The 16,051-nt window shown below is 39.8% G+C and overlaps 1 protein-coding gene across 1 annotated transcript; it reads right to left on the bottom strand.

Moving 5' to 3' along the window:
• Positions 1-923: 923 nt before the first annotated feature.
• vrk3 (VRK serine/threonine kinase 3) lies at positions 924-15,247 on the bottom strand. Its single transcript, XM_085401386.1, has 16 exons — positions 15,146-15,247; positions 11,835-12,046; positions 11,668-11,751; positions 10,306-10,419; positions 10,057-10,209; positions 7,296-7,442; positions 6,317-6,360; positions 6,098-6,164; positions 5,277-5,361; positions 5,077-5,179; positions 4,000-4,092; positions 3,778-3,910; positions 3,217-3,334; positions 3,078-3,136; positions 2,857-2,993; positions 924-1,288 (listed from the first exon to the last, which is right to left on the bottom strand). Exons 2-15 carry the CDS (start codon positions 12,043-12,045, stop codon positions 2,857-2,859), a joined length of 1,548 nt encoding a protein of 515 aa, XP_085257512.1. The 5' UTR covers position 12,046; positions 15,146-15,247; the 3' UTR covers positions 924-1,288.
• Positions 15,248-16,051: the final 804 nt, after the last annotated feature.

The raw sequence follows: 16,051 nt of genomic DNA on the forward strand, positions 1-16,051 counted from the left end.
TATTTAGGCAGGTACACGTGAAGTTTAAACTGAGCATCAGAATGGAGAGAAAAGGTGATTTAAGTGATGTTGAACATGCTGGTCTACTGGGAATTTCCCACACAACCATCTCTAGAGTTTACAGAGAGTCGGTCAAAATATAGAAAATATCCAAAGGGTGAAAATTCCTTTTTGAACACCACACTGACCCTTAAAGCAGAAGATCACACAGGCTCACCAAAACTGGACAGTAGAAGGTTGGAAAAACTTTGTCTGGTCTGACGAGTCAACAGTTCAGACTGTTGGTGGTATAAAAGGTGTGGGAGATGTGCTCTTGGCACACTTTGAGCCTTTAATACCCACTGACTGGCATTTAAACACTGCAGACTGACCGAGTATTATTGTTGACCATCTCCACATGACACATTTTTCTTACACTCAGGTTTTAATTTTATTGTAAATTTTTCCCTGTCTGCTCTCTTCAAACACAGTAACATTATTAACTGATACAGACGTCTCAAGGCAGAAACTCGATGCCCTCAGTGGTGATGAAAACAGCTCATTTGACAGAGACTGGTTATGGTTACTAAAACAGTTGGGTTGTGTGAGGGTTAAGCTTGGCAAAAGTCTCAAATAAAGAGGTCAGTGTGTGTTTGTGTAATTCCTGTGAGCCAACAGCCTCAGCCTTTCTCAGCCTTCTGTTTGTGAGCTACGACCAATCAGAAGAGTGGAGGTAAAGTATAAAGAGGTAAAATGGGCGAGATGTGCACAAAGGTCCGGTAAAAGATAAATAAGGATTATTTTTAACTCTGAGTCATGCAAAGCTACTCTCCCAAAATTCAGGGACAAAAATCTGGAGCTTGAAAAAAAAGAAAAAAGAATAACAGGTAGCAATAACCAGACGATGTATTCTTATCAGAAAATATCAAAGCTCACTGAGTCACTGTAAGAAATGTCGATATTTTATTTGTTGAAATGTTCAGCAGGATAAGTCAACAGAAAAAAAAACATCTGTTATAAAAATCACCCTGTTAAATCTAACTACCTAACAACACTGCAACACACAAAATATAAAAATCAGTGCTTTAGGAATTTAAAACTTGTATTTCTTTGAGGCTGAAAACCACAGAAGCCTCAACAGGTCCATAAAGATGATAAACCCCCCACACACACACAAACTGTAAAACCAATGAATCGTTTACCTAATAAACTCATGACTTTCAGTGCAATAAAGCATCAGCATTTAAACACGACTTTAAAATAAGAAAACTCCAGGATCTTTCAGTGTCGTCTCTTTTGTGCGATCTCTCTGAAAATAAAACAAAGATTAGTCAGACTCAAAGGGTTTGATACATATGCAGCATCGCTGTCAGGTTGATGTCAGTTTTAACGCTTCAGTTTGGTTTAATTAAATCTCTGATAATCTCATCTGATCACAGTAATAATCCCCGTTTGCGTTCAGTCTGCTTGGATTTTGCCTGTTCGGCTACATAGATAAAGGGCCCTTTCATATAAACGGTGGCAGCTTTATCTGAAGATTGTATGTCTTCTTTTGACTGGGGGTCACCACAGCGGATCATCTACCTCCATCTTACCCTATTCCTAACACCAACCCTCCGCTTCACTAACTCAGAGCTGTCCCTGAGCTGATGAAGTCATTTCGAATCCCCTCCATCTCAGTCACGCCCAATGAAAATCTAAGCATCTTTACCTCATGTTCATCTGCCACCTCTAGCTTTGCATCCTGTGCTGTAAATAATAAACATAATGTCTCCAACAGATGTAATTCATAATGACATCAGTGTATAAATAATACTTTTTAATATCTGATTGCAAAGAACAGTCCTGTACTATGATACAGGCTTTGAGGCTGAGCAAGGGGTCTTTAGCACGAAACAACACGAAATTCAAAATTTTTCAGATCTGAACTTGTCATGTAATGTGTATACACACTGAAAGGGTTTTTACAAAAGGTTTGCCCTCAGAAAAACTAAATCTAAAGAGAATGAAGTCGACATGAAGCGATGATGAGCTGGTCCTGATGTTTTTAAACAAGAAAAGGAAGAAACTGAGATTCTGGGTTCATTCGATTCTCAGAAGAAGGCAGCAGCAGGGAGAATTTCATGGTTTGATCCAGCAGTAGAAGCTGTATCACAACAGCTTTCGTACATATTTCAGGATGTCAGTGGGGCAGTTTCAGCTCTTGTCATCAGAGCTGGAGCCACATCTGAGAAGGCTAAGAAATCATTTCAGAGGCCGACTGACCTGAAGCAGCGTCCAGCTGTGTCTGAGGTAAAATAGTGTTATCTTACTATTTCTATATCACTGTTTATTAAGTACTGGCGCACATTTTGAGCTATGATTGCACTTGTTGCCAAATGCAGTGACCTGATTGGTCAGATCTATTAATTAAAAAAAATTTATCCTGTGAGAAACTCAGAATCGGATGAACCCAGAATCTCAGTTTCTTCCTTTTCTTATCTGAAATTTTTAGTTTTACAAAGATGTTTCAAGTCTTACTGGGGTATCACCAGAGATCAACAAATATGAATCAACCTCCCAGTGACCAATCAGCTGTCTAAAAACAGCACCACCATCTCTGTGCAGATACAAAGAGGCTCTATGTGATGAGCATCAATGAGAAATATTAAGATCTTGGAGAATATGTTTAAACTTTTTACTTTTAAAGCAACTTTTTAAAAATATGCTCCTAAAACACAACACCTGAGCCTCGTTGACCTTTTATTCAGAAGGCAGGTAAATGAGCTGACTGCTGACATCAGGTAAAGAAAAGCTATTCTGGGTATGTTGAACTTGCCTCAGGTGCATGTGAACATCTTTATTTCTGAGTTTCAGTAAAGGCGGGTGTGTCCTCACCTAAAAATTGAGGGGCTCCTCCACCGATGCCCCCAGCTGCACTAAAGCGTCGCTGAGTCCGGCCTTCAGCGTTGAGTAATTGGGCTGCTCGGAGTACTGCAGAGCCATCACTGCAGTCAGGTACGTTTGAAATGCTCCTGGAGCACAAAAAACAGAAAGATATCACCAAAGAAAATGCAGGAAAATGTGGTATATGATACAGAAGAAACACTGGAACTCACTGGAAACGCTCCTCCTCCCAAAGCACTGGCTCAGAAGTGCAGGAACATCCTCCATGTACCTGCAGCCATGTGTTATTTGCATTTTGTTTCACACAGAAGGTTAAAATTACACAAAAATGACAGATTATCTCTCTCTTACCTCTGTTTCTCGGTGGCTATCTGCTGTGGTTGAGTGAGCTCGGTCCACGGCAGCAATCCAGTGTGCCAGTGCAGCATGCAGTAACCCAAAGACTGCAGGTCGCTGCGGCGAGATGGAGCTGAAAGAGTGTGATGACAAAAATCAGTAAACAAAAAAAGACCTCAGATTTACAAAAACATCTCCTTGTTTTTCCACGGGTGAAATTTGTACCTTTTAACTTCAAAATCTGTAAAAACAAAAAACAAAACAAAAAAAACCACCTTCACATGTGAAAATAAAATCATACTAATGTGAAGCCATGGATGTTGCCAGGCAGAAAGAAAAAAGGAAAGCCACAGAGAAGGATGGATGTAGTGACGCAAATGGTTGGTGTGATGGAGGAGGATGGTAGATGATCCGCTGTGGCACGAGCAGCCGAAAGGAGAAGCAGATGTGAAGCCAGTGTTTGGCCAGATGGAGCGTGGTCAGAGTGCTCTGGTTTACAGCAGCTTACACGATGAAGTATGATTTAGTGACACTGACAGACTACAGATGGCTCAGTGGACCACAGAGGCAACACACCTGCTCCTTTATGCGCGTCCAGGCTGATGAACTGGACGGTGCCCTCGTGTGGCGTTCGGCTGGCTTCACGGTACTCCACATGCTTTCCTCCTGGACCGTACCTGAAGGCATGGCAGTATCCTACAAGGTACACCTAGACACACACACAAACACACAGAAGCAGCCTGGTTACACACACTTCAGGACAGAGTAGTGCAGTTTGAAGCTCAGAGCACGTCTTACCTGTGACCTCTGTCCTTGTTTTATGTACACGTTCTCGGCACTGATATCCGCATGAACGTATTCGTTTGAATGGATGTAGTGCAGCACGTCTAACTGCAAGGGAAAAGAAAAGTTAGTCTCTTAACGCTTTATCGCCCAGGCCTAATGGATTTATTTTGTAATTCTGGCTCTAAAATTAAAATAATAACTCATCTTTCCAAAACCATTAGAATTTTGTCTCTAGTGCTTGTGAAATGGGAACAACGATGGGCACACATAAACAGGTCAGCACAAAGAAAAGTAATCACTGTGCTTTCCAGTTCTTCTCAGACACACAACTCCAGAAGCCCCACCCACTTGCTGTCCAAGCCTTCCATTTGTGAAGGTCAGCCAATCAGAAACCAGCTGGCTTAAAGAAGTGGGTCTCAGGAGTGGAGCAGGAGCTCGTTTTTTGTGGGTTTTTTGTTTTGTTTTTTTACTTCAGAGGTGACGCTCAGGTATTGATTAAAATGACCAAGTGGGATTATTTATAACCTCATTATATTTTACACAGATTTTTTTTAATGGCTCTGTATGTTTATCATTCGTATACTTATACTGTTTCCTTCATCTACCTCACACAATGTGAAAGCTCTTCATCGTTACTTTGTGCATGCAGTTTCTGCAGTTTTAAATGTCGCTGCTCTACCTCTGTTAGTGCAAAACATCACAGTTTAGTGAACAGAAGTGGAAAATTGGTTCTGCCGGAGGTTTCTTCCTGTTTAAAGGGAGTTTTTCCTTCTCACTGTTGCCAAAGTGCTTGCTCATAGGGAGTCAAATGATTGTTGGGGGTTTCTCTGTATGTATGATTGTAAGTTCTACCTTACAATATAAAGCGCCTTGAGGTGACCGTTGTTGTGATTTGGTGCTGTATAAATAAAATAAAATTGAACTGAACAGAATAGAAGGTTAAAGGAAGAGGAGCTAAAGCAGCTCGTTTCAGACTGTGTCTACACAAAAGTCCAGTAAGAGATAAATAAGCATTATTAAGAAGAGGAAAAAGTACAAAAGGTCCACTTTTAGAGTATTTATGTGACTAGACAATTCAAAAACACCAACTATTCTATAGGCCAGCTGAAGAACAACTTCCTCAGACAGAGGCTGATTTTCTTTCTTGATGATGGACTGGAGCGACTCGCCAATGCTGGGAAAAATTAGAAACCTACAGAAACGAAAATAAAATGAAATTAATGTAAACAGATTTACAGGTCAAGGTAAGATGCTTTCATATGTTTTGTATGTGCAGGTAAAGCTCACACCTGTACGAGTCTGTATGGAGACCAAAGCCAACGCAGGAAGGAATCCCCAGGAAGTCCAGCTTGTTTTGCTTGACCCACTTTTCCACTACAGAGAAAACAAGTTTTAGTAGGAAAATCATCACACGGGCAGAAAACACTGTGTATATGTACAGATGCACTGCCTTCAGAGTCTGAAAAGTCAGTTCAGAAAAGTTTTCAATCTACATTCTTTCTCACAGCCAGCAGAGGGCGACTCTTCTCGCTATAAAACAAACATCTATGAGAAAATGACCCTTATCATTGAATACACCTCCCTGAAGAGTTCGTCACTAAATCAACAGCTTAAGCGCTTTGAATATCACATGATGGTCAATCTGTAATTCACGGCCCCTGTTAGAGATTGCGGCCCTCGCCGTCTGGTTTAATAAAACTGAGAATGTGATGACAGAAATCGTCAAATCAAGGTTTTAAAACAGGAGTCCACAAGCCAAAGGGTGAAGTTGCTGTGCTGTGATGAGGGTTAAAGACACAACAATGCTCCTCTGATGCCTATCAAGTCAAACAGATGTATTACAGCTTCATGCCTCAGCTGTTAGCGTTTCTTTCTGACTCATTTGTCACCTTTGAGAGTTTAGTTTTGAGTCACCTGGTAATTTAAATCCTTTGTGTCAAAGTGAATGTTCTGTGCACAGACAAAACATCCTAACCCTCCGTAGGTGATAGAAACCGTCACAGAAACTTATCCTCTGTCTTTATTGAAATCAGAATAAAATCAGCTTTGGGAACTAATTCTGGTAATTATGGGCTTCTAAACGTGACAGAAAAGCACAATAAATCCTCACCGGACGCCGGTTTAGCAGCTCTCTGCAGGAAGTTCTGTTCATTGAAGATTCTTCCATCTTTAGTTCCCTAAAAGTGAAAAATAAAATATAACTTTGATTTTTTTTGGCACAGGGAAATTCAGGAGCAGAAGAAGCATTACAACAAAGTAGAGAGCAATTCAACGGATTATTGGGAAATAAACTGAAAAGCAGACACATTTATCTACCGTTTGTACTCACCAGTTTGAGGGTGTGATTCAACTCCTTTGAGCTTGGCCGAGAAACTGAAGAGAGAAAAACCGCTTTATTCATCTGTGATCATAAAATTTCCTATTAATATTTATCTTTTCTAAGTCAATAAATAGTCAACTGGTTTATCCTGCTGGAGTGCAATGCAGTGTTGACCAGCTACACTGGATTAGTCCTCTCTTTGCTTTAATAAAGTTTACTGGACTCAAACAGATAGAATATAGACTTGACTGATTGCATTAAATGTGGGCTGCAGTTATTATGTTTCGCTATTTGTGGTATGCTGTAGTTTATAGTACATCCAGTATCACTTTAAAGGTTAAAAACCTTGATGAGGGGCATGATTTTTGTAAATCACTCCAGCTTCTGACCAGTCACGCATGATCCAGCTTTGGTTGTACTCTGATAGAAAACATCTGCATGTAGAGAATTTGCTGAAATGCAATCTCAAATCCATGGACTATCATCTGCCAGCGATGTTGGGTTACTTAACGTAATCCCTGGTTCTTTGATAAACGTGTGAGGGGTTTCACTATGGGAATACAGACCACTCGAGCTGTGCTCAGAGCCAATCAGCCCTTCCCTGCTCATCATCAGTTCCTTCCCATGAGAAACCACACCGAGCTCCTTCAGCACACCCAGGCTGATTTGGATGCCAGAACATCACCGAACACGCTGCACTGAGTGAGTCCTTTTAAAGACGTGTGCTTATAGTTACACTCTGGGGACAGCGACCATATTCCTTCTCAGTGACAATAACAGCTGGTCGATGCATCACAGAAACATCTGCTGCAACAACTCAACTAGACTTCCCTCAAACACGTTTTCTGCCAGCTGTTCATATTGAGTTTGCTCAGTGGGACACAGCACATCAGCAATCACCACGACTATTTCACGTGAGTCAAACTCTTCAATTGTACATTTGTCTTTGTTTTCATGTGTTCCCCTTATGTCTTGTGACCAGTCCTACCTTCGTAGAGCAGCTCGGTTGCGCTCTGACTGAGCTGCCTGATCAGCTTCCACTTCTTGCCGGTCGTGTCGGTCACCTCCTCACCTTCAGGCAGCGGTTCCACAAAGGATGCATGCTTTGCCTTCCTGCCTTTATTTTTTCCAGTTGCTGCAAGTTAATGAAAACACTTCAAATTAATTAGTGCAGGAATAACCCCCCCCCCCCACACACACACACAAAATTACACACCTAAAGTATGCTGTGCTGTGACCGACTCAACAAAATCTTTTTGTACAAAGAATTTGTAAAAAATTTCTGCACACTAGAAGAAATGGAAGAAAGAAAGACGACTATTTCTTTTTACCAGAATCACTAAAAACTGCTGTAATCAAACCTATACTGAAAAAGGACAATCTTGACAAGACACAAATGAAAAACTACAGGCCGATCTCAAATCTCCCATTTTTAAGTAAGATCATTGAAAAAGCAGTTTCTCAACAGCTCAGTTACTTCTTAAAACAGAATAACTGCTATGATGCCTTCCAGTCAGGTTTTAGACAGAACCACAGCACTGAAACCGCTCTGACCAAAGTGTTTAATGACATATGTCTGAATACAGACAGTGGAAAAATGTCAGTCCTAGTTTTACTGGATCTCAGTGCAGCATTTGATACAGTTGACCACAACATATTACTCAAACGACTGGAGAACTGGACAGGTCTTTCAGGAACTGTACTAAACTGGTTCAAAACATACGTAGAAAACAGGAAATACTTTGTATCAATAGGTAACTTCACATCCGAGCAGACAAGTATCACATGTGGAGTTCCCCAAGGTTCGATCTTGGGACCCCCTCTGTTTAACATTTACATGCTCCCACTGGCACAGATTATAAACAACAACAAAATAAACTATCACAGCTATGCAGATGACACACAAATATATATCACAATGTCACCAGGAGACCGAGGCCCTGTACAGGCTCTTGGTAAATGCATTGAGGAAATCAATGACTGGTTGTGCCACAATTTTCTCCAGCTAAACAAAAACAAAACTGAGGTAATAGTCTTTGGCGCCAAAGAAAAACGATTACAGGTCACCAGAGAACTTCAATCTATACATCTAAAAACCACAAACCAGGCGAGAAATGTGGGTGTAGTGATCGATGCAGACCTAAACTTAGAAAAACACATTAAGACAATAACAAAGTCAGCTTACTATCACCTCAAGAATATTTCAAGGATAAAAGATCTGATGTCTCAACAGGACCTGGAAAAACTAGTCCATGCATTCATCTTTAGTAGGCTTGATTACTGTAACAGCATCTTTACAGGTCTACCTAAAAAAATCAGTCAGACAACTACAGCTCATTCAGAACTCTGCTGCTCGAGTCCTCACTAAGACCAAAAAAGTGGACCACATCAGTCCAGCTCTGAGGTCTTTACACTGGCTGCCTGTCTGTCAGAGCATAGACTTTAAAGTTCTGATGCTGGTCTATAAAGCTCTGAATGGTTTAGGACCAAAATACATCAGTGACCTCCTGACCCAGTATGAACCTTCCAGATCCCTCAGGTCATCTGGATCCGGTCTTTTATCAGTTCCCAGAGTCAGAACCAGACACGGAGAAGCTGCATTCAGCTTTCATGCTCCTCATATCTGGAACAAACTCCCAGAAAGCCTCAGATCAGCTGAAACACTCAGTTTATTTAAATCCAGGTTGAAGACTCACCTGTTCTCAGCTGCATTTGAATAAAGCACCAAATCCACACTTTTAAGCTTAAATTTCAAAACTTACATTTAACTACTGATTTTATCTACTGTTCTGATTTTATCTGTTTTGATTTTATATACTGTTTTGTTTGTTTGTTAATTAGTTAGTTAGTTTTTTTGCTTGTTTTAATCAATTTTAAATCATGCTTTTTATTTGTTCTTGTTTCTAATGTCTCTGTAAAGCACTTTGAATCACCTTGTTGTTGAATTGTGCTATACAAATAAACTTGCCTTGCCTTGCCTTTACTGATTTTAATTTAACTTAAGTTTAATTTATTGATAAATTTATTTTACTAAGCTGAAACTAATCCACGCTGGGAAGCTTTGGATTTAGTTTTTATTATTACTATTTGCCTCTCATGTATCAGAAGCTTTATGTGAATTCTGTTTATAACAGTGATTCCTAAAGTGTGGGCTGCAAAGGTACTGCAGGTGGGCCACAGAAACACAAATTCAGTTTGAAATTACTCACAAGTATGTACACTCAGAAAGCATTTAAATATTTATATAAAAAGTGAATTAAATCCATTAAGATGAGGTGGTTAGTTTGTGACTTTACTCCTTAGTCTTAACTAGATGTAATGTTCTTGTATTGAAGTTTGTGTCCGAGTGGCAGGTTTCTCACACGTTCTCCTTAAAAGCTTTCCACATGACTGATGAGCATTAGGAATTTTTGATTGGATTTAAGATTGGGGGGCCCCCATGAGATTTTCTTGTATATAAGTGAACCATAGCACTTCTGTAAAAGAAGTGGTTAAATTTAAAGGTAACTCTGAAAAGCCTAAGGGGGAAAAATGTAATTAAATTATTAATTGAATAGATATTCTAAGAGAAATGAATGATTACTCTTGTTACAGCAATAAAACTGCAGTAAATGTGGTGATTGTAACGACACCAGAACAACAATAAAGCTCCCGATCATTAAACATTTTGTGATCTTTATACAAACCTATCAGTGTACTTAACAATGTGTGTAACATGCTCCTGTTACATCATTCAACGTGTAGCTCACCTTTTGCAGGAGACTTAGAGTTTGGTGAGGAAACAGGTGAAGCTCCATCTACTGCTGATCTCCCCTCTATCCAGCCTGTTTTTGCAGACAGCTTCTTTTCTTCTTCTTCTTCCTGCTTTTTCAAAGGACTGCAGAGCTTCCCTTTCCTTTGCACTACACAGCAACAGTTAACAAAGCAAAGAGGAACGGTAATGGAGATTTCATAAAAGAACTGCAGGAACGGGCAGATAAATCAGTGCTTCTGCTCACCAGATCGAGGAGATTTTGCAACAGGAGACTCTACGATTGGCTGCGCCCCAGTGTCGAGTTTAAAGGTGACCGTGTTCTTCTTTGGTGGAGATTCCTGCAACCCAGCGTCATTATCTGTGGAAGCAAAGTACTTCTGGTTCAGGGCTTCAACTGATTGTGATTGAGTATGACTAATTTGACTAGTTTGTCCAGACAAAGCAGTCTGGACAAACATAAAAAATATAAGCTACAAGGTTATGCATCCAAATAAGCATAATAACATATACTTAGAAGTAATAAATAACTGGGGGACAAATATAATTACAAACACGAACAAAATAAGTGGAGTAATCTATAGGCACAGTGAGTAAAGAGTTAAAGTAATCAATAAAAAAAACTTTGGGGGGAAAAAAAGGAATAAAGCTTCCTTTGACTGTGAGAAATGACATCACATCTTTGAAGCCACAAGGAACCGGATCAGGGTTTAGCTGACTTCCAGAGGTGTGAGATACGACACGCTGATAACAAAAATGTAAAAGAAAGACTTTTTTTTGTTGCACAGAGGTACAGGGAACAAGTGAACCCCCAAAACATCAATGAAGGGTTCGTATTTATCTGCGTCACTAAAACATCAGACATGGGGAGCCGGTTTAGCTCACTGGGGTGAGCAGGCAACCACATGGTGTATAGCTAAGAGCGGCCGGCCAATATTTGAATCCGAAATTACTTGCCGCATGTCTTCTTCTCTCTCTCTCCCTCCACTTTCCTGTCACTCCTCACTGTTCCTATTCAATAAAGCCAGAAAAGGCCAAAAAAAAAAAAAAACCCCAACAGATTTTCAAAATCTTAAAAAAAAAAACCCTCAACAACATACAAAACAGACATTCATGAAGTCATCGATCCAGAACTCAAGTATTTTACAGCATGAATAAAACACATGGCTTAGATCATAAGCCACATGTAAGCCACAGTACTTGAATGTATACTAAGGACAGCTTTCTTGCACCATTGATCTACCAGCCCGATTCCAAACTCCAGGGCCATCCATCAGCCAAGTGATTTTTAATTCACTCTAAAGGCCAGAAGAGCCTCCCATGGCCTTTCAGTGTAATGTAATGTACTCACATTTACAAAGCACTTTAACTATAAGTTTGTTCTATACACTTCGAGGTCTTCAGACCCACCAGTGCACGAACTCCACAAAGAAAGGCCCCAGCTGGAATCACAGTGAAGCTACAAAAGGTGGAGTTTTTTAGAACTAAACACTTCAGGGAGCTGAACCCTTTGGTTTGACATTCCTGCTCCAGCTGAATTTACTCATGCTGTTTTCATACCTCATTATAACTGACATCTTAACAGGATAACCTGTATGATCTCCTTTACCTTCTTTGTCCAGGCAAAGGGTTTTGCGAGTCCTTCGCAGTGCAGGACGTGGTGTTAACGAACTTAAAGTGTCAAATCCCTGGGCTGGACACAGAGAGAGATTGTTAAAGCTAAATTACTTGGTATTTTAAGTATTTATTTGATGACATACTGCCACCTGTATTCACCTGTACTGAGTTCACAGCTCGTGCTTGGAGTGGGGCTTGGATTAACTACAGATGTTGCTGCTGCATTTCTCAGAGGCGAGGAGAAACTTGAGTTCACAGATTCAGATTGAAATGGACTTTCAGGACCGGGAAGTTTCTCCCCACATGAAGGACAGAATCTGAATTCAGGCTGTAACTTTGTCCCACACTGGGGGCAGAAATGGAAAGGCATTCTGCAAGAGTGAGGATAAAACATGATTATACATCAATCATCTGCTCCAGCCACGTCGTGTATCTGTCCGAGGTTTATCGTGTGGATCAGGAAACTACACACAAACAATCTGACAGTTGTTGGCTGGTAACTCTGTTAGAAATGAATTCGTAGTACAGTTTTTAGCCACACCAGTCTTCACAAAAGCTTTGCAAGTGTCACAAAAAAGTTTTCAGAAAATAAAGTCAAGTTCATAATTCTACTCCCAAAGTAAACATGAGTTTACTGAGAGGATTCTGGATATTTCTTTTTATCAGTGCAGAGGTAATATTATATAAACCAGGCTATGAATGTTAATATATCCCTCTGCAAAAATGGACAGCTTTAGTGAGTGCAAAGACTACATGAGATTTTAAGCTTTAAGTATGGGGGAAAAAAACAAAACAAAAACATCCATCCACTTTCTTAATGGTAGGTTTTTCAGCATTGTACCCTCTGCAGCATTTTATCAGCAGGTGTCCTGAGATGATTCATTCTTCTCTCTCCAGCATCGCCTCCACCTTCACTCCTCCCTCCCTACAGAGCTCAATGTTGTCTGCAAACATAGTTCTGTCTATCACCACTGCAAACAAGAAGAGGCTCAGAGCCAATCCTTGAAGTAATCTAACTCCCACCTTGAAACCATCTGTTACTTCTACTCCTGACTGACTTCCTTCATGGAGCGCCACAGTTGGCACCCTATCATATCTGTAGATCCACAAAGAATCTCGCTCTGATCTTCACTATGCACCTCCACCAACACTCTGGCTCATGGATGGAGCCAGCATATTACTGATTACTTGCCAGGTTAAAAAAAACAAACCTTGTGGTGACCCACTATATCACCTGGGGGTACAAACTGGTGTTACATGAAAGTATAGCTTGGCCCCATTTCAACTTCAGTTATCTCACCATACAGTATAGAGATGGTTTGGACATAAAGTCATAGTAGTTGTCTCCTCACACTCTGTTGACAGCTTTAGTTAATTTTGGAAGATTTAAAACTCATAAAAAGTAATTTACAAACAGTACCTAAAAGATTATTTATTGAAAATTCTAGACATATTTTTTTAAGACAATTAATTTAGAGGTAAAGATCCCAATTTAGAGAGCATCTTTTATACTTTAATCATATAAATGCTGTTAAAATTATAGATACTCTTTAACCGTAACCAAAGCGTCAAATAATGAGGTACGATCACATTCAAGAAATCCCTCTCAGAAAAAATAAAAACTCGAGATTTAGACTGTGCTAAATGTTGAGTTTCTGACCTTTTTTTTTTTTACACTGTTGACTTTTTATGGAAGACATGGTCTTTATCAAACAGTCAGCTCATGTACATGTAGCAACACTTATGTTTGGGAGAAGCACCAAAACAAAGTTAAAATGAGAAATTAAATATCTCATTTCAGACAGAAGATAAATGCAGTGCCTGGACCAGTGCTCGATATAAGATACATAAAGACCAATTTTGACCTGTGAAACATGCAAAAATGATACACTATTGTGCAAGTCTTGAACCACCCCTCATTTCTTTATATTGTGGTTCCAAGGAAGCATACTCTTGATTCTTTCACAGGGGTATTGAGCAATAGTTCTCCAGGCTTTCCGAAGGTCTTTCTTTGGACATTAGCTGCCTTTCTTTGGACATTAGCTGCCTTTTCACTCATTTTAAGTCCATTTAACACTGACATATAAATCGTTCAAACGTCAAAAGGGGCACCTAAACTAAGGGATGAACCAGTGTTGTCCACACATAACTGAAAATTTAGCAAAATATAACTTAAAATATTATGTTAAAGTAAATTAATCTATGAATAGTGTCAAAGATAACACAGTTTAACAGACATAAAATAGTATTTTTGCAACAACAAGGTGAACCTCAGAGCTATTAGCTGAAAACTTGATATGTCTCAGTGGGATGTACAGTGTGCCCTTAAAAAATGAAACTGGACAAGAAGAAGACTAAAGAACAAGTGTCACAAGACAAGAAGAGAAAGTCGTGTTCTTAAGAATCAGATAAAAAAAAAAATCCAACAAAGACTTGAAAAAGGCCCTGAGTGATGAAGTCATTTTATGTATGACAGCGTTTTAATAGATAAAGATGAATGGCTTAAACATGAACTGAGCTGCGGTTTGGGGAAGGCCTCAAAGGGTACTGGCAGCAGTTCCCGGGCCTGGCACGAAAACGAACAGTTTGTAGAACTGGGGGACTCGTATAGAGATAAGAACCGGAAGGAGCGTGTTTGGAGGCGTGGTCCCGCTCCTGAAATTCACATACTTTATCTCCAAAACATTGATCCAGCTACTGTTCACAAAAGCTTAATCAGAAATGGTTTCATTAGCTGTCAAGAATCAATGTATAAGGAAAGAGAAACAGGGAGTTTGAGAGTGATCCCAAACACACTGCCAACACAGTAAAAACACCTGCACAGAAAACACACACAGTGCAACACTACCAGTCATGAATTGGTCTCCCCAGAGCCCGGACCTCGACATTATTGAAGCCTGTGGGATCATGTTGACAGAGAACAGACTAAAAAGCAGCTGACATCCAAAGAGCAACTTTGAACGTCCTTTAAGAAGCCTGGAAAGCTATTCCTGAAAACTACTTAAATAAATTACTAGAAAGCTTGATTAAGAGATTTCAGGCTGTGTTTCAGAATCAAAGGTGGCTCCACATTTAGCAAAGCTCTGCCTGCTGGATTGTGTTGCATAACTTTTTCCAGGGAACCGTTAAGAAGAGGTTTAAACGGGGCGTAAAGGAAACTACAGTCCTTATCGCGACAGGAACTCCTTACTTAGAAAATATAAAATAGCTGAAGACCGAGTACGTTTCACATGAAGTTTATTTCAGCGTGTTTGCCGCTTTCAGTTTAATTAACAAATAAAAAACACTCATATACTGACCAAACATTCGTGTTAGCTAGCTAAAAGTCAAGCAAAACTTTGAAAAACCTTTCGGGCGGAAGCGCCGCCAAAGTACTGATATTAACTTTTGTTTAAAATAAGTCTAAAAATTTTGCACCTGGTTTTGTTCGTATATAATAAAAACCTACAAACAGTTAAAACGTCTGGTACCTTTGTTTTGCTGCTTCTTCTTCACCGCATTGACAATCTCACAGGTGGAGCTACGCAGGCGCAATGCTGCCCTCTGCAGGACTTCAGGACAGTTGCAACCAGCTGTGCTAAAAACCACAAAGTGAGATCTTCTTCTTCTTCTGTCATTTTTAACGGTAGCTTGCATCCAAAGATGCTGCACTACTGCCATCTCCTGGCTTTTACTCTCACTTCACTTCTAAATCCTTAGAGCCTCTCGATGCACAAAGCAGGATTATAAGAGTTTTGTATTTTATAATTAGTCTGTTTCATTATAATTCATTTTAGTTGTTCCCGTTAGTTCACTTTCCAAAGCGAATTTTCTCGTTTCACGTTAGTTTTTGTTTGAAAATGTTTTCATGGTAGCTTTAATTATTCAATGATACAATGCTTTGAAAAACTATTTGCTTCCTTCCTGAGGTTTTTTTTTTTTCAATTTGTTTAAAATTTGTTTGATCATCTGAAACATGTGACTGTGAAAAAAAAAATATTGGGTATCATCATAATATCTTTTTGCCAAATGTGAGCTTTTGTATTCTTTTTTGTCATCAATGATTTTTCCCCTTCTAACTCTCCCATTGATGCCATTTTTGTCCATTCTCTTTCTTTTGTTGAATCATGAACTCTGACCTTAACTGAGGCCAGACAAGCCTGCAGTTCTTTAGATGTTGTTCTGGGATCATTCTTGACCTCTAGGATGAGTTGTTGATGCACTCCTGGAGTAATTTTGGTAGGCCGGTCACTCCTCGGAAAGTTCCAAGTTTTGTCAGTTTGTGGCTAATGGCTCTCACTGTGGCTCACTGGAGTCCCAAAGCCTTAAATGTCTCTGTAACCCTTTCCAGACTGATAGATGTCAACTTTTATTCCCTGTAAATCCTGGAGAGGTTT

The sequence above is a fragment of the Rhamphochromis longiceps genome, linkage group LG1 (assembly GCF_057381845.1).
Source record: "Rhamphochromis longiceps isolate RC_006_pf linkage group LG1, R_longiceps_female_GT1.1, whole genome shotgun sequence".
In the NCBI taxonomy this organism is placed as follows: Eukaryota; Metazoa; Chordata; class Actinopteri; order Cichliformes; family Cichlidae; genus Rhamphochromis; species Rhamphochromis longiceps.

What these genes read in the sequence shown, in the direction of transcription:
- vrk3 (XM_085401386.1), bottom strand. Translation starts at nt 12,045, where the DNA reads ATGCCTTTCCATTTCTGCCCCCAGTGTGGGACAAAGTTACAGCCTGAA. An exon ending in AGCTGCTAAACCGGCGTCCG is followed by an intron (nt 5,362 to 6,097) that starts GTGAGGATTTAT and finishes TTTTCTCTGTAG; the next exon opens with TGGAAAAGTGGGTCAAGCAA. An exon ending in TGGGAGGAGGAGCGTTTCCA is followed by an intron (nt 2,994 to 3,077) that starts GTGAGTTCCAGT and finishes TTTGTGCTCCAG; the next exon opens with GAGCATTTCAAACGTACCTG.